The 17,702-nt window shown below is 57.2% G+C and overlaps 1 protein-coding gene across 2 annotated transcripts in view; it reads right to left on the bottom strand.

The window, feature by feature from the left end:
* Positions 1-17,702, bottom strand: part of ATP2A1 (ATPase sarcoplasmic/endoplasmic reticulum Ca2+ transporting 1) — a 34,869-nt gene that overhangs the window by 7,531 nt on the left and 9,636 nt on the right. For both annotated transcript variants that reach the window (XM_039538067.1, XM_039538066.1), the window contains exons 4-16: positions 16,107-16,211; positions 15,615-15,753; positions 13,953-14,033; positions 13,341-13,426; positions 11,171-11,468; positions 10,778-10,944; positions 10,591-10,679; positions 8,814-8,916; positions 3,525-3,656; positions 3,075-3,200; positions 2,262-2,480; positions 1,213-1,548; positions 803-1,023 (exon numbers count right to left, since the gene is read on the bottom strand). In XM_039538067.1, the coding sequence (XP_039394001.1) occupies positions 803-1,023; positions 1,213-1,548; positions 2,262-2,480; positions 3,075-3,200; positions 3,525-3,656; positions 8,814-8,916; positions 10,591-10,679; positions 10,778-10,944; positions 11,171-11,468; positions 13,341-13,426; positions 13,953-14,033; positions 15,615-15,753; positions 16,107-16,211 (2,102 nt within the window). The remainder of the gene's footprint in view (positions 1-802; positions 1,024-1,212; positions 1,549-2,261; positions 2,481-3,074; positions 3,201-3,524; positions 3,657-8,813; positions 8,917-10,590; positions 10,680-10,777; positions 10,945-11,170; positions 11,469-13,340; positions 13,427-13,952; positions 14,034-15,614; positions 15,754-16,106; positions 16,212-17,702) is intronic.

Genomic DNA, 17,702 nt, shown 5'->3' with positions numbered 1-17,702 from the left:
CGAGTCCCATTGAGCCAGAGCCTGGCAGAGACATGCCCACACTGCCAGGACAGTGCCCCTCGCCCAGCGTGGCAGGGACAGTCCCACAGCGCTGGCATGCAGCGGGGCGTGTTAGTCAGCTGGCCACAGCACAGGGAGCCCTTAGGGTAGCGCAGAGGGGTTCAGGTTCCAGCCCAGTCCATTCTGCTCAGCCCAGAGCCCCGCCAGGCTGTGGGGAGCCCCTTGGGGCAGGCTCTGTCTGGGAAGGCTGGCATGGCTGGGGGAGGGGAAGGCTGGCATGGCTTGAGGAGGGAAAGGGAAGGCTGGCATGGCTGAGAGAAGGGAGGGGAAGGGCTGGCATGGCTGAGAGAGGGGAGGGGAAGGGTGGTGTGGCTGGGGGAGGGGAGGAAAGGCTGGCGTGACTGGGGAGGGCGGGAGGGGAAGGGAAGGCTGGCATGGCTGGGGGCGGGGAGACTGGTGTGGCTGGGGAGAGGGGAGGTCCCAGGCTAGTGTGGCTGGGGGAGAGGAAGGGTGGCATGGCTGGGGGAGGGGAAGGGTGGCATGGCTGGGGGAGGGGAGGCTGGCGTGGCTGGGGGAGGGGAGACTGGTGTGGCTGGGGGAGGGGAGGGCAAGGGAAGGCTGGTGTGGCTGGGAAGAGGGGAAGTCCCAGGCTGGCATGGCTGGGGGAAGGGAGGGGAAGGGTGGCATGGCTTGAGGAGGAAAGGGGAAGGATGGCATGGCTGGGGGAGGGGAGGGAAAGGCTGGCGTGGCTGGGGGTGGGTTGATGGGAGAGGATGGTCGCAGTTGGGGGCGGGGCACTCACCAGACAACCTCGCCCACATTGGAGGAAATGAGGTAGCGGATGAACTGCTTCATGTTGTTGTAGATGGCCCTGCCCTCCTCCACGGCGGACACAATGGTGGAGAAGTTGTCATCAGCCAAGACCATCTCGGAGGCCGTCTTGGCCACGGCCGTGCCAGAGCCCATGGCGATGCCAATCTCGGCCTTCTTCAGTGCAGGGGCGTCATTCACCCCATCGCCTGTCTGTGTGTGAGTGTATGGTAAGCCACTGAGTGTGGGATCCCCAAACCCCGCTGACCCCCGCATCCCCAAGCACACAGACCCTTAGCACAGCCTCTCTCCCCCCGCCATGGCAGGGACCCTCTTACCTTCCCCTGCTCTCTGCCCCCACCCTAGTGATCCTCTCCTCACCCCCCTGGAGTCCCCCCTCACCATGGCTGTGATCTCATCAAAGGACTGCAGGAACTCCACGATCTTGGACTTGTGGGCGGGCTCGACACGGGCGAAGCAGCAGGCCCGCTTACAGGCCTCACGCTGCTCGGCGGGGGGCAGGTCATCAAACTCACGGCCTGTGTAGGCCCTGCCCGTCACCTCCTCGTCCTCGGTGAAGATCCCGATGCGGCGGCAGATGGCAATGGCTGTGCCCTTGTTGTCTCCAGTGATCATGATGACACGGATGCCGGCATCACGGCACAGCTGGATGGAGCCCATCACCTCCTTCCGGGGTGGGTCCAGCATCCCCACGCAGCCCACAAAGGTCAGGTCCATCTTTGGGGGGGGGCATTAGCACATGGTGGACCCATAGCAACCTCCAACCAGGCCCCAGCCAACCCCCACCCCCCAACCAGCCCCAATCCCCCCCCCACACCCCAACCAACCACGTTCCCATCCCCCAAACCACCCCAACCAACCCCACCCCCCACCCCATCCCCCAACCGTGCCCCAATGCCCCCACCAACCACTGCCCCATCCCCCAATCCATTCCCAACCAACCCCCATCCCCCAACCATGCCCCAACCAGTCCTCCAGCCCTCAACCATGCTCTAACCAACCTCCACCCTCTCCCCATCCATGCCCTTAACCATACTCCCATCCCCTCAGCCACACCCCTACTCTCCCAACCAACCCTCACCCCCCATCTCCCAAACACACTCCAACCCATTCCCGCAACCATGCCCCCCATCCTCATCCCCAATTATCCCCAGTCTAATCCCTCCAACCAACCCCTGCCCCATCCCCTAACCACACCCCCACCACCCCTGCCCTATTCCCCAACCACACCCCCACACTCACCCCCAAACCATGCCCCAACCACCCCTCCCCCATTTCCCAAACTACTCTCCAAACAACCCCCAGTCACCCCACTTCCAGTCCCCAACCAACCCCTGCTTCCATCTCCCCAAACCCTCCCCCAACCAAACCCCACCTGACCCCCCCCACCACTGCCCCACCAGACCCTGTGGGGGAGGCCTGAACCTGACCTCATACTCAACAAACTTGGTGGCGTCCTCCAGCACCATGTCCTCTCTCCTGGGGGGGGTGTCACGCGTGGCCAGGGCCAGGCAGCGCAGTGTGTCCCGCCCCGTCCCCCACTCCTTGATGACGGTCAAGAGCTTGTCTTTCACCAGGGGTGTGAGGGGGACACGGGTGGTGCCCACTCGGACATAGTTACAACGGTCGATAACCCCCTCAGGGGCACCCTTTGGGAGCAAGAACAAGAGCGAGAGAGAGAGAGAGATGGACAGATGGACGGACAGACGGAAGGATGGATGGACAGAGTGAGATGGGGACAGAGCGAGAGACGAACGGACATAGAGAGAGGTGGATGGACAGAGCGCAGTGGGGACAGAGCAAGAGACGGCTGGACAGAGCAAGAGATGGCCGGACAGAGCAAGAACAGGACAGGCCCTGACAGATGGAGTTTTGGGAACGGGCTGCACTGGACAACTCAGTTCTCCACTGGCAGGAGCTCACCGGGAGACACAGGGAAGCTGGTGCTCAGAGGCCCCTTCTCAGAATTGTGGGGCCACGTGGCTCCCCCTGCTGACAAGCTAGGCCTAGCCTAGTAAATAACAGGGGCATTCCAAACGGGTTTGGATAAAAGACAGAGCATCCAACCCACCATAGCTCTGTGACACTGGGCATCCTGGTTAACATGGGAATGAGAGGAGGTGTCTGGGGAGATAGCCGGGGATGAAAGGAGGCGGCTGGGGTTACCCAGGCACCCAGGTTACCATGGTAACGAGAAGAGGCAGCTGGGGGATACCCAGGGTATAAGAGCGCCTGGCACTGACCTTGATGAACATCTTGTTGCTGACAGCTGCGCGGGAGGCCTTGGCGGGGGAGCAGTATACGGACATGGACTTCCTGTCACGGGAGAACTCCAGGGTGAACTCCTTCTTCATCAGCTGCTTAATCACCTGGAGGAGCAGAACAGGGGCTAATGGGGGAGCAGTGACCTCCCAAAAAGCACTGGACATGGAGCTCAGGGCAGCTCCTCCTCCCTGACTCAGGGACCACAGGGAAAATGAGACCAGACCAGGAGAGTGTGTCCCCCTGGGGAGCCCAGCACAACACGTCTCCTGCTGGGCCAGGCAGGGGGGCAGAGTGGGTGGGCATGGGTAGTAGGGGGGCAAATGCTCAGAGTTGCAGGCATTGGCATGGTGGGGAGGGGGCATTGGGGGGTCTTGGAGGGGGCAGTGGGGTGGTATCTGGGGCAAAGGTCCTAGTGGATGAGCACTTACAGAGTTGCAGGCATTGGCGCGCTCCACCTTGGACACGCTCCGCACATCTGTGTTGAAAACATTCATCTTCTCCACCAGGCAGGTCAACGCCGTCTCGGTGGCTTCCCCCACCTTCTCATAGGCACCCTTGGCCTGGAAGTACATGCAGCAGGTCAGGGACGGGCATGCGGGATCTGGGTAATACTGGCAGGTGGGCAGCGATATGGGGGATGCAGGTGGCCCTGGAAGGGATGGCACTAGACCAAATGTTACCACAGGAGAGGAGCATCTTCAGCCCCCCGCCCCCCCCGCCCCCCCACATTTGTTAAACTTCTGAATACCTTATATTTTATTGCATTTGTAGACCATTTCACAACTTTGAGGCACAATGGGGATGCAGGACTTATCCCCGTCATATAAGACAATAAATTTGCACACTAGGACCTGTAAAATCTGTACATATTCATGTGATATATAGGCAAATAAACAAAATTGTTTCCTCTAAACTTACAGAAACTTTTTAATTTTAAGAATAACTGAAATGTACTAACATCAAGAAATTGAACTGTGCACTGATATTGGGTGGACCTGTATTAAATAGTGTTACAGTAGTTGACAGGGTTAGAATGTTAACCCTCGTATCAGAGGGGTAGCCGTGTTAGTCTGGATCTGTAAAAAGTGATGAAGAGTCTTATGGCATGCGTCTGACGAAGTGGGTATTCACCCACGAAAGCTTATGGTCCAATACGTCTGTTAGTCTATAAGGTGCCACAGGACTCTTTGTCAATGTTAACCCTAGTTCTTTGGTTCAAACAGTTGCTTTTCTCGCTTTTGCCCTTGCAAACTGAAGCACAGCGTCAGAGAGATCCAAAGACTGGCCAATGCTATTTTCAAGGGGTAAAACAGCAAGCGATGTCAATCTCTCATTGGCCATCATCAATCGAAGATATGTTTTAATGAGCCTGAGCTTTGAAAAGCTGCACTCACCACTCACGACTGTGACCGGCAGCATGAGCAGACTCCTCAAAGCTATCCACACGTTAGGAAAAGAGTCTTTTAGCTCTACATCATGAATGAATTGGAGAAGTTGGAGTGGAGAGCACTTCCCAAGTGGTAAAATATTATGGATGTTGTCCAATTTGACATAGAGGTCTTTGTCATTGATGTCCGAGTATTCCCCATGTGTCAGTGAATGGTGAAGGTCCGTACGATTGTTCAAGAGTATTTTCCTGTCCGCCAGCAGGTTATTAAGGTCATACAACCCCCCTACCCCCAGATCTTTTTGTGGTTCTTCATTTGTCCAAACCTTTCTTCGTTGGACACTCGAGCAGTGTCAATGAGTGAGTAAAAAACTCCCTCTTGAATTTTTCTTCTGAGCATCCCATCACTTCAGCTCTTCCCTCGTAACCAAACTGTCTCTTCTTCCAGTGAATCCGAGTTTCCTTTAAGACAAGCTCAACTCCTAAGTTTTCTGCCATTTCTTAGGCAGCAGTGATGGCATCTTCAAATCCTTGGTCTCTTTAGGCCACAGCGAAATCAAGGCAGCTTCTTATCAAAGTAGTAGCGATTGCAATGTCCATTGATTGAGTTTCTAATGCTGTGCAATGTTTGCTTGGAACAGGATATCGTGCCAAACCACAACTGAGACCAGACCATTGAAGTCAGTGATCTGGTTTGCCAGGCTTTGTACCTCATGCTGCATTCTGGTCTTGGCTTTACTCGACTGTGCCAGTTCCATGAGGCATTGTAAACCTTAGTCACTTGGTACCTCACTGGCCTCACGCTGTCAATGCGACTCTCCCAGCGAGTGTCACTTAGCGGCTTCACCATCAGATTCATAACATTGTCCTTGAGGATCTTCCACCTGATAGTTGATGCTGAAAACCAGATGTATATCCTTTGCAGTACTCCAAAGAGAGATACTAAATGTAAAGATGACAACGCTGCGTCTGACATAACCAGGCTGAGGGAATGGCAGCCACAAAGCATGAAGAAAGCCCTTGGATTCAGTGCAAGGATCCTTTCGTGGACACCATTTTTTTTCTTCCCTTCATGTTCATGCCATTGTCATAGCTGTGGCCACAGCAGTCCTGAAGCTTTCATAGAATCATAGAAGATTAGGGTTGGAAGAGACCTCAGGAGGTCATCTAGTCCAATCCCCTGCTCAAAGCAGGACCAACACCAACTAAATCATCCCAGCCAGGGCTTTGTCAAGCCGGGCCTTAAAAACCTTTAAGGATGGAGATTCCACCACTTCCCTAGGTAACCCATTCCAGTGCTTCACCACCCTTCTAGTGAAATAGTGTTTCCTAATATTCAACGTATACTTCCCCCACTGCAACTTGAGACCATTGCTCCTTTTTCTGTCATCTTCTACCACTGAGAACAGTCTAGATCCATCCTCTTTGGAACCCCCTTTCAGGTAGTTGAAAGCAGCTATCAAATCCCCCCTCATTCTTCTCTTCTGCAGACTAAACAATCTCAGTTCCCTCAGCCTCTTCTCATAAGTCATGTGCTCCAGCCCCCTAATCATTTTTGTTGCCCTCCGCTGGACTCTTTCCAATTTTTCCACATCCTTCTTGTAGTGTGGGGCCCAAAACTGGACACAGTACTCCAGATGAGGCCTCACCAACGTCGAATAGAGGGGAATGATCACGTCCCTTGATCTGCTGGCAATGCCCCTACTTATACAGCCCAAAATGTCGTTAGCCTTCTTGGCAACAAAGGCTCACTGTTGACTCATATCCAGCTTCTCGTCCACTGTAACCCCTAGGTCCTTTTCTGCAGAACTGCCACTTAGCCAGTCGGTCCACGGACTGTAGCAGTGCATGGGATTCTTCCATCCTAAGTGCAAGACTCTGCACTTGTCTTTGTCATCAGGTTTCTTTTGGCCCAATCCTCCAATTTGTCTAGGTCACTCTGGACCCTATCCCTACCCTCCAGCATATCTACCTCTCCCCCCAGCTTAGTGTCATCCACAAACTTGCTGAGGGTGCAATCTCATCTTATTTTATTCTCATTCAAAACATTCATAAATAGTTCTCTTAGGCTTTTTCCAGTAGAGTCAGCCACAGACCGGAAATAGATGCGGTGTTCCTTTACTTGGATACAGCCACCATCGTCGTCAACAAATCTTACTGTAAATGGCATCTTTCACTGTGACCGCTGGGAGTGCAGTCCATTACTACAGCATAGAACTTTGCTTTGCTGAGCTGCATCAATATGGTATGAAGCAGCTTCCTTGCCATAAAGTTAATCAAGTCACTTTGAATTGTTTTGCTACAGTAATGGTCCATTGCTTCTTTACAAACTACTCCTCGTAGGTGCTCATGCATGACATCGTCGTATTACCCAAGGAGCCCTACCAAACCAAGGAGATTACCGTTATGTTCAGTGAACAACTTATCCGAGGAGCCCCGGAAAGACAAATTATTCTTTGCAAGGAAGAGCATCGGTGGGGGGGGTGGTGGTAGGGAGGGCATTGCCCCCCCAAAAGAGGCGAGGTGGGGAGAGTTACATGGGGTCATGTGTCATTTCATGCCCCCATTTCTGCAAGCACGGCGCTGCCCTAGGAGGGCAGGGAAAAGGGGGCTCTGTCCTTCCCACACTGTGCCTCCCTCTCCCACCCGCTGCACATGGAGCAGCTGCTCTCCAGGTCTCTGCCTTGGCAGCTGCATGCTGCCTCCTGGGTCCTAGTGCCTGCCTGTTTCCTGTACAAGCGTAAGTGCCTGCAGGGACAGGGGCAGGGCAAGAGGTGGGGTGGGAGGAAAGAGACAGTGGGGAAGGGGGTGAGATCGGGCAGGGGAAGAGAAGGGGAGGAATATGGGACATGGGACAGTGGGGAGTGGAAGTGGGAGGGGATGGGGAAGAGAAGGGGATACGGGAATGGGCGGGGTGGGGGGAGCAGGAGCCTGGCATGTAGCGTCCCCAGGAAAGCAGCAGCAGCCCCAGCAGGGAGCAGCGACATGGAGTGCCGGAGTGGCTCCCAGCAGCAGCTGGAGCTCCCCTTTTAAGCTGTCCCGTCCCCCAAGCCAATGAGCCAAGGGAACTGGCTTCAGTGTGTGTGTATGTGGTTCCCCCCCCCCAATATAACAGTCAATCTACACCTATGAGGAAGAGGGTAATTGAGATCAGATGCTCGAGCATGTTCCTCCAATGCTGTGTTGCTACACTACTAATGCGCTGGTTTTCTGCACCTGTGCATTTATTTAGCTTGAGCCTGGCCTCGACCTCCATCCATTTGGAGTAGGCTGTAAAATGGCTGAGTGATTTTTCATGTTGCTTCAGAACATCAGCTAAGTTATGCCAGTAACTGTACCCAGAAAATGCAAGCAATGATTTGGCATTCTTGTCAAATGTTTTGCAACAAAACCAGAACACTTTGTCAGTTGCTTTCAAGTAAACTAGCCAATGCCGATTCAGTTTCTCACCATTCTCAAGCACTCTATCGCAGCATGACTTTGAAAAGTGTTGCTTCTGCTCATTTACTGGAAATATCATATCCTCGATTTTCCCTGCCCCGTTGAAAATTGTACGATCCATATTGGCAAAGTTTAGGATTGCCAGCCATAAAGCAAGATCTGATGTATCGAGTTGTGGTGTGCAATTTTTCTCACTGCTGCTTCATCATGGGAGGCTGATTCTTCTTTATCGTTTCGCTCCTTTTAATATAAACCAGATTTTTCTTTGTCATTACTTTCCTTCCTTTTCATGTGAGCCACATTCTTCTTTATCTTCACTCGCCTTTATGCCGACAGGAAAACTGGATGACTGTCCACCACTTTCCTCACATTTCCATTGCTTATCTTCCGGTAAATCCACTAATTCCTTAGCAATAGACCCTCCATCATTTCTTGTTACTAACAACAAAAACAGTACCCTGAGCCCAGTGCCCCACAAGCCCGAAACCCCAGGGGGTCGCCTGGGCTGCCTACCTCTAAATCTGGCCCTGGGTCCAGGTAGGAGTGAGAAGGATGGGGGGTGAGGTTGACCCAAGAGGAGGAAAGCCAAGGTGATCCAGGTGGGATAGGGAATGCAGGGTGCAAGGTGACCTGGGGGGTGCAGGGTGACCAAGGCAGGTCAGGAATGGAGGGTGCAGGGTGACCCAGCCAGGGTGGAGAATGGGGGTTGCAGGGTGACCTGGTGGGTGCAGGGTGACTCAGGCAGGGCAGGGAATGGAAGGATGCAAGGTGATCTGGGGGGGGGTGCACGGTGACCGAGGCAGGGTGGGGAATGGGGGCTTGAGGGTGACCCAGGCAGGTTGGGGAATGGGGGGTGCAGCGTGGTCCAGGCAGGATGCGGGGCATTCACCTCATTGTAATCCAGGGAGGAGTCATTGCAGAGGGCACAGATAGTGGCCAGTTCAACCAGCCCATCGTACTGCCCAGCCTTCACATGCTTGTCATTCTTCAGCCTGCAGAGACACAGGGAAGGGGAGTGAGGGGGAGATGAGATGTGGGGAAGAAAGGGGGGTGCACAGAGATGGGGAGGGGGAGGCAGGGACACACAGAGATGGGGAGAGAGGGGTGCATAGAGATGAGGGAGAGAGGGGACACCAGCTGGCAGCAACAGAAGGATGATGACAAGTTTTCACAGCGGGATGGTCAAAGGCAGAGTGGAGTCATGGGGATGCTGGGAGTGTGGGGGTTGCACATTGGCTGAGGATACTGGGGGTCAGGGTCATGAGAGATGCTGGAGTTAGGGATGTCGGGGTCATGAGCGAAGCTGGGGCTGGGAGTGTCAGGGTTGGACATCCTGTACCCCCATGTTCAACACTTTTATATGGTTATGATATATTTAGTACAAAGTATACCTTGTGAGGTATCATTTGAAAACTCATAATCTACTGAACACCGTTGTCCTGTTAAAATGTATGTAAAAGCACTCCATGTAAAATGATCGATTTTACTATATGTGTGTTGCTAAAATATGCTGTAATTCTGGAGAACACCCACAGACTAGCTCCCCAGAAAAAAATAACAAAAAAGAATGAACACAAGTGCTAGAGAGCCATTACCTGTTTAATTGGGCATTCAAAAGATGGGGGGAGGGGGGAAGGTATAGGCAAAAGAATTTACAATTCATATGAAGGACAGTTTGCAGACTAAATATGCAGTGGAACTGCCTAACCCCATGACCTAGCAAGGATTTTTCCAGCACAAGGGGTTGGGGTATAAGAATAGAGAACACACAAATTACCACTCCTCCCCCACCTCCACTCATGGCCATAAGATTGCTTGAAAGACAATAGGAGAACTGGCTGGGGCAGGGGGGGTCCTGATTGGGAGGCTTTCCAGTTAGCACAGTCTGCTGGAAGTTTTTGGGTGAGAGAAACCTTTTTGGTTTAAACTATTAGCCTGGGTAAAATTTAGGAAATAGTTGTGTGTTTATCTTGTATTTCTTCTGTAACCTATTCTGACCTTTGTGCCTTAACACTTATAATCACTTAAACTCTCCCGTTCTCTGGTTAATAAACTGGTTTTATTGTTCTGTCTAAACCAGTGGACGTGTTTGGGGAATCTCTAGTCAGGTTAACAAAAGCTGATGCACGATCTTTCCTTTTGATGGAACGATGGACTGTTCATGAGTGTACACTGTTCAGGGTGGGGGTCCGGAGCAGTGTAACATGCACATTTCTGGGGTGCAAGGCTGGGGCTAAGGATTTGCAGGTCGTAGTTCAGGAGTGATTGGGAGCACATTCATGTAACTTTGCTGGGAGTGACTGTACATGCTCATGGCTGCGTGTGTGCAGAGCCTAGAGAGGCTGCTTGTCACTAGCAAGGCTGTGTAAGAGGCACCGTGGGCTGGAGAGTTAAGGGGGCACAACAGTTTAGTGGTTCAGGTTGTACCCTGGGGTGTGTCACATAGGGGTCAAGGGAATGTCAGGAGTTATGGGGCATGCTGGGGTTGGAGTATGTCAGGGATCAGGGGGTGCTGGGGTTGGGGATGTCAAGGGCCATGGTGGATGTTGGGGTCAGAAGAATGCTGGGGGTCCGGAGATATTGGGGATGGCAGGGATCATGGGGGATGCTGAGGTTGGGAGTGTCAGGGAACGTGGGATGTCAGGGGGATATTGGGGATCACTCACACTTCTCCCTCAGGGGCATAGGTGGAGCCAGTGATGCTGAATTCATTCAGGGAACAGACATCTCCCTCCACCTTCTCAACGACAAACATCTGCCAAGAGACAGAGAGAGACAGGTCAGGGTGGGTGGCCCAAGGGCCTGTGGGGCGGGGACACAGGGGGCTGCCCAGGGAGGGGGGGCGCCCCTTACCTTGCACACGGACATCTGGTTGGTGGTGAGGGTGCCGGTCTTGTCAGAGCAGATGACTGAGGTGCAGCCCAGCGTCTCCACAGATGGCAGGCTCCGGACAATGGCGTTCTTCTTGGCCATGCGGCGGGTGCCCAGGGCCAGGCAGGTGGTGATGACAGCGGGGAGACCTGCAGGGGAGGGGAGCAGAGGTTAACACCCAGCGTGTTACCATGGAGTCACTGCCAGCCCCTGCTCTGGACCGGGAAGGAGCAGGGCCGGGAACGGCTGGAATCTGTTCACCTCCAGAGGGCTGCAGCAAGGGCTGCTGGGACTCAGAAGGAGCCCAGACACACAGCCCCTGGAATGGCTCCGAAGGGCGGGCAGACACCAGGCCCCGCAGCCGCACAGACTGACCTTCAGGAATGGCGGCCACGGCCAGGGCCACGGCAATCTTGAAGTAGTAGATGGCACCGCGGATCCAGGAGCCACCGTGGACAGGGTCGTTGAAGTGGCCAATATTGATGAGCCAGACGGCCACGCAGATGAGCGAGATGACCTTGGAGAGCTGCTCCCCGAACTCATCCAGTTTCTGCTGCAGCGGCGTCTTCTCCTGCTCTGTGGCTGCCATTTCATCCCGGATCTTCCCGATCTCAGTGCCCACCCCTGTGGCAATGACGATGCCCACAGCCTTGCCAGCTGCCACGTTGGTGCCCTGCAGGGGGAGGCAGCAAAGGGTGTTGGCAGGGGAGGAGAAGCAGCGGCACCAACAGGGGGTGTGCATGGAGACCCCGTGGAGCCCAGGACAGGGGACCGGGGCAAAGCTCTGTCTGGCCTGCAGGGCTGGAGGCACTGGTGTCCCCCAGGGGCAGATCTCTAGTCTGGGGGTGACCCTGGGCTGTAGCTTTTGGTTGTGGGGGTGCAGGGTGGGGTGACCGTGGGGGTAGCTCTCTGGCTGGGTGCAGGGTGGGGGTGACCGTGGGGGTAGCTCTCTGGCTGGGTGCAGGGTGGGGGTGACCTGGGGTAGCTCTCTGGCTGGGTGCAGGGTGGGGTGACCTGGGGTAGCTCTCTGGCTGGGTGCAGGGTGGGGTGACCGTGGGGTAGCTCTCTGGCTGGGTGCAGGGTGGGGGTGACCGTGGGGGTAGCTCTCTGGCTGGGTGCAGGGTTGGGGTGACCGTGGGGGTAGCTCTCTGGCTGGGTGCAGGGTGGGGGTGACTGTGGGGTAGCTCTCTGGCTGGGTGCAGGGTGGGGTGACCGTGGGGTAGCTCTCTGGCTGGGTGCAGGGTTGGGGTGACCGTGGGGTAGCTCTCTGGCTGGGTGCAGGGTGGGGTGACCTGGGGTAGCTCTCTGGCTGGGTGCAGGGTTGGGGTGACCGTGGGGGTAGCTCTCTGGCTGGGTGCAGGGTGGGGGTGACCGTGGGGGTAGTTCTCTGGCTGGGTGCAGGGTGGGGTGACCGTGGGGGTAGCTCTCTGGCTGGGTGCAGGGTGGGGGTGACCTGGGGGTAGCTCTCTGGGTGGGTGCAGGGTGGGGGTGACCGTGGGGGTAGCTCTCTGGCTGGGTGCAGGGTGGGGGGTGACCTGGGGGTAGCTCTCTGGCTGGGTGCAGGGTGGGAGGTGACCTGGGGGTAGCTCTCTGGCTGGGTGCAAGGTGGGGGTGACTCCAGTTGAGGTGCAGGGTGGGGATAACATGAAGCAGGGGATTTTCTTAATGGTTTTCATGAACACTGTGAGTGCCTCAGTTTCCCTGCATGCTGCATGTGTAACAGGGGAGTGGGTGAGGGGGGTTGTTGTTGCAGAAGACCAGGTGTGACCTTGCCTAGCAGCCTGGACCCCAGACAATGGCCTGGAGCTTGGGTACCCTAGCAACTGGTGACTGTGAAGTGGCCCCCAAGCTTGGAAGTCAGGCAGTTCAGGCCACTGGGAGGACAATGGGCTGCGGAGAGAGGACCCCGGTGACCTGACCAGCTGGTTCCAGCCAGAGGGGAACAAAGGATGGAAGAGAGTAGGTCCCACGTGACCTGTTTGCCCAGGACCGAACACAAAGGACAAGGAGGGGCCGAGCAGGGCGGTGATATAGGAGGCTCGGCTGGAAGGAGGGGGCTGCTGGACTTGGGAGAGAGAGAACAGCCAGAGTCCACCTGGATGGGGACAGACCCAGCTGGGCCCTGAGAACTGCCTGGGCTAGGTTCAGACGCTCAATAAATCTCCTGTGTGACGCTGGCTGAGAGTCGCTGCAGGCTACAGATTGGGGGGCATTGCTCCCTCTGGGAATGGAGGCCCCGGGGGTCCAGAGAGAGGGGACTCCCTGAGGGGGCCCAGCGGCAGACACAGTGGTGCTGAAGGCTCAGAAAGGTATGGCTCCAGGAGGTGCTGGAGCCCAGGGCTTAACACCTGAGATAGAGTGGACCCCCGAGAAGGGCTGTCACACTGAAGGGGTGTCCTCCCAGGAGCCGTATGGAGCCAAGAGAGCACAGGGCCTGGGAGTCCATGTCAGAGGGTGATCTGGGGGGCAACTCTCTGGCTGGGAGGGCAGAGGGGCAGCCCTCAGCATGGGGGGAGTGATATTCAAGCCCTTGTGCAACATTCACCGAGAAGAGCATGTTCTTCTTGTCCTGGTTGACAGCGCGAGGGTCCGGGACAGGGTCCGTGTGCTTGATAACAGAGACAGACTCACCTGGCAGGAGGAGCAGAGAGGGCTGAGCACATGGTACGAGGGCACCAGGAGTCCTGCCAGACAGACACCCAGACATCCCCACCACATGGACAGATGGGCACCCACAGACGCAAACAGGCCCAGACTCATGGACACACAGGGAGCAGAACAGGAACTTAGAGATGGCCTCCTCCCTCCACCCCAGCGAGACCCACTCACCCACCAACCGACACACAGACACAGTCAGAGAGGCAAAGTCACCCAGAGAAACACCCCTACCCACACACACAAACACCTCCCAGACACCCCCCAATGTACACCCCCCTAGACACACACACACCAGCTGCAGTGGCTACAGACTCACAATCACAAGCTTGTATTTCTCATGGCTGCCCCGCAGTTCTGTCCCTTCCAGCCCAGTTTTGCTGCTCTTAGGCCCTCAGCCCAGTTCTTTCCCACCCCAGACCAGCCCCCACCCCAGTTCTTTTCCCCTCAGCCCAGCTCCCCAGGCTGGTTCTGCCCCCCCCCCCCCGGCCAGGCCCTGTACCTGTCAGGATGGACTGGTCCACACGCAGGGTGGTGGATTTGATGGAGATGATCCGGATGTCAGCTGGCACCTTGTCACCCACTGCAGGAAGAGGCACAGGACATGCTGTGATGGATGGATGGGGGGAAGGGGTGTCCCCACTACCAGAGTCTGGAGGGCAGACCCTGCACCCCACTCCCTCTCAGCAGGGCTGCAGGGGATGCTCAGGGCCAGGGGCGGCTCTAGAAATCAGGCTGCCCCAAGCAGCGCGGTGCGCTGCACCTCCCTTCCCCGGTCCCGCGGCGGGTCCCCACTTCCCGCGGCTCCGGTTCAGGCATGACTGCGGCGGGTGCCGTGGTCCCGCGGCCCCGGTTGACCTGCCGCAGTCATGCCTGCGGGAGCTCAAGCGGAGCCGCGGGAAGAGGGGACCCGCCGCTGTCATGCCTGCGGCAGGTCCGCTCCTCCCGGGCTCCGGTGGACCTGCCGCAGGTCCACCGGAGCCAAATGCCTCCCCCCCGGGAAAGGGCCGCCCCACGCGCCTGCTTGGCGCGCTGGGGTCTAGAGCCGCCCCTGCTCAGGGCAAAAGGGTGAGGGGGCTGTGTGACTTTGGGTTGAGAGTGTTGGAGCAGCAGCTCTGGGGACATGGCCCCTGGGTGTCAGCAACACACAACACTGGGAGAATGCATGGCGGGAGGGAGCCAGACAGCCAGGGGTGTGGAGGAGGTTATACAGGGAGAGAAAATGCTGGATCTTCTCTCCCTGTCCACCCCTAGCCGGGGCACAAGTCCCTCTATTCCAGCTGGGGATCAGCTCCCCCCCCCCCCCCGCAGTGTAACACTAGCCACCCCCCTGTGCTGGGACCCTTCCTGTCAGCTCAGTAAGTGTCTCCCTCCTCCCCCTCCCCGGCGGTGCCCTCTATGTCCTGCCGGCCCTGTCCTCGTAAACCTGGCTCATCACATTCCTGCCGCCCTGGCCGCTTGGCACTGCCATAGAAGGAGCGCCCGGCGCCTCAGTCCCCCCCCCCCTTTGCCCAGGGGGCTCTCAAGGAGATGGCGAGGTCAGGGCTCCCGGCTGGCTGGCTGGCATGGCTGGGGGGCACTGGGAAGGGGGATATAAGGTCATCTCCACAGCCTGCAGGGAGGGGCGGAGACGGGGTTGGTGCGGGGGATACAGGGTCTCTCCCCCAGGCTGGGGGGGCAGTGGCATGATAGAAGCGTTGGCTGCAGCCCAGGCCCAGGAACACCTGTCACTGAACAAGTGCAGTGCGAAGGGGATTCCACGGGGCTCCGCTTTCAGCTGAGGCCAGGGACTGTCTGTTCCCAAACACCCGCCTCCCAGCACAGGGAGAATGAGGCTGCGTCTGCCCCATGAGCTGGGGTCAGGGCAGGCCGGGGCCAGGCAGTAAACAAGGCTGAGAGCTGCTAGGAGGCCCTGCTTAGCCAGCCCCCACAGCCCCTGACACCCTCGCAGAGGGGAAGGGTGAGGAGCGTTGGCGATCCTCCAAGGGCATTGTGGGTAGTCATGGCACCAGCATGATTGGGACGTCACCCCTGACCCTTCAACTCTCAGCACACAGGGTGTGTTTAACCGTTGCCCTGAGAATGCCCCCTGCCCTTTGCCCCATGGTGCCTTCAGCACCTTGAACCCCATGTGAACCCCATGTGCTCATGGCCGCACACTCACCAGCCACCTCGGCAATGTCGCCGGGGACCATGTCCCGGGCCTTGATTCTCTGCACAGATTTCCTGTCTGCACGGTACACCTTGCCCATCTCGGGTTCATACTCCTTCAGGGCCTCGATGGCGTTTTCAGCGTTCCTCTCCTGCCAGGGCAGCACAAACAGTCACGCCCACCTGCCCACAGCCCCCCAGGGGCTGGGTGCACAGAGACCAGCACTGAGATATGGATTGGGATGCAGGGGGCTGTTTATACAGCAATCCGTCGCTTGGTGTTGAGGTGCAGCCACCTCTGGGGTGGGGCCCTGGGGCTGTTTACACAGGGGCCCATGGCCGGTGCCAAGACGCAGCCCCCTTCTGGGATGAGACATTGACATCAGTGACCCCTTCTAAGTCGCCTGCCCTATCTCCTGGGCCACTTCAGCACTCTCCCATCCAGGTACTGATCTGGCCTGACCCTGCTTAGCACATAGAGGGGTGGTCGCTGACCCCTGGTTACCTGCCAGACTCCTACAATGGCATTGGCGATGAGGATCAGCAGAATGACAAATGGCTCCACAAATGCAGTGACTGTCTCCTCGCCTTCCTCAAACCAGGCCAGCACCTGTGAGGGGCAGAGCCACAGCCAGGGTCACACCTGTGTGAGCTACAGCACAGCACAAGTCACCCTTCCCACCCCATGGCCAGGGAGTTACAGCTCTCCGTTCCCCTCCTCCACAGAGCTACACCCTCCCACACACACCCTTGAATGCTACTCCCCTTCCACCCACAGCCATAGCCCCAAAGCTTCACCATCACCCTCCCTCCCGCAGAGTTCTACACCCCTCCCATACACATGGCCAGGGAGCTACAGTTCTTACTTCCTCTCCCCCTCCACAGAGCCACACCCTTCTCACCCACATGGCCAGAGAGATACATCACCCCCCTGCATTATACGCTTCCACATGCACACACAGAATTACACTCACACAGTGCTGCACCCCTCCCCTGTCCTCCACAGAGCTATGCCCACTTAGACACACAGCCAGAGCGCTACACCCTTCACACCACATAGCAAAAGTGCTACACCCCTCCACAACTCTACACCCTCCCCCAGGCACACAGACAGTTCTACACCTTCTCTGTCTCTCACACCACACATACATAGTGCTACACCCCTCTCCATGGGTGGCAAGTTTGTAAAAATTTTGGTGGGGCCCAGAACCCGCCCCCCCAACTCCGCCCCCCACCTGCCTAAGGCTCTGGGAGGGGGCTCGGCGGGGGAGGTCTGGGGTGCAGATCCTGGGCTGGGGATTAGGGTGCAGGAAGGGTGCTGGGTGCAGGCTCTGGGCTGGGGCAGGGGGTGGGTGTGCAGGAGGAGGTGAAGGGTGCAGGCTTTGGGATGGAGTTTGGGGTTGGGAAGGGGTGTGTGGGAAGTGGGAGGGAGTTTGGGGATAGGAGGGAGTGCAGGGTGAGGACTGTGGGGCTGAGGATGAGGGGTTCATGATGCAGGAGGAGGCTCAGGGCTAGGGCAGAGGTTTGGAGTGTGGGGTGAGGGCTGTGGGGCTGGGGATGAGGGTTCATGATGTGGGGCGCTCAGGGCTGGGGCTGAAGATTAGGGTGCAGGGATGAGGGGTTCATGCTGTGGAGGTGCTCAGGGCTGGGGCTGAGGATTAGTGCTCAGGGCTGGGGCTGAGGATTAGGGTGTGGGGAATGAGGGCTCTGGCTGGGGCTGAGGGTTTGGGGTTGGAGAGGCTCAGGGTAAGGGCAGCCTGCCTTGCCAGTAGTGGTGAAGGGCAGGCACTAGGACCCTGCGGCAGCAGACAGCAAATCTGCTGGGAGCCCTCCGGGCAGCAGGCAGGGGAGAGGGGCGCTGTGTTCTGTCAGGCAGGGACGCAACACAACACGGCGGGGGAACACGCGGAGGGGGTGGCAGGCGGGGCGGGGACCTGCCCCAGGCCGGGTCGCGGCGGCAGGGGGAGACCTGCGGTGACCGGGGCCGATCCAGGCAGGACAGGGGGGCGGGAAGAGACCCAGCTCCAACTAATGCTGGAGCAGGGCGCCCAGCCCTGAATATTGCTGGGGCCCGGGCCCCACACACATATATAACCTGCCG

The sequence above is a fragment of the Mauremys reevesii genome, linkage group 4, assembly GCF_016161935.1.
Source record: "Mauremys reevesii isolate NIE-2019 linkage group 4, ASM1616193v1, whole genome shotgun sequence".
Lineage (NCBI taxonomy): Eukaryota > Metazoa > Chordata > Testudines > Geoemydidae > Mauremys > Mauremys reevesii.
This window is presented reverse-complemented; position numbering and strand designations above follow the sequence as displayed.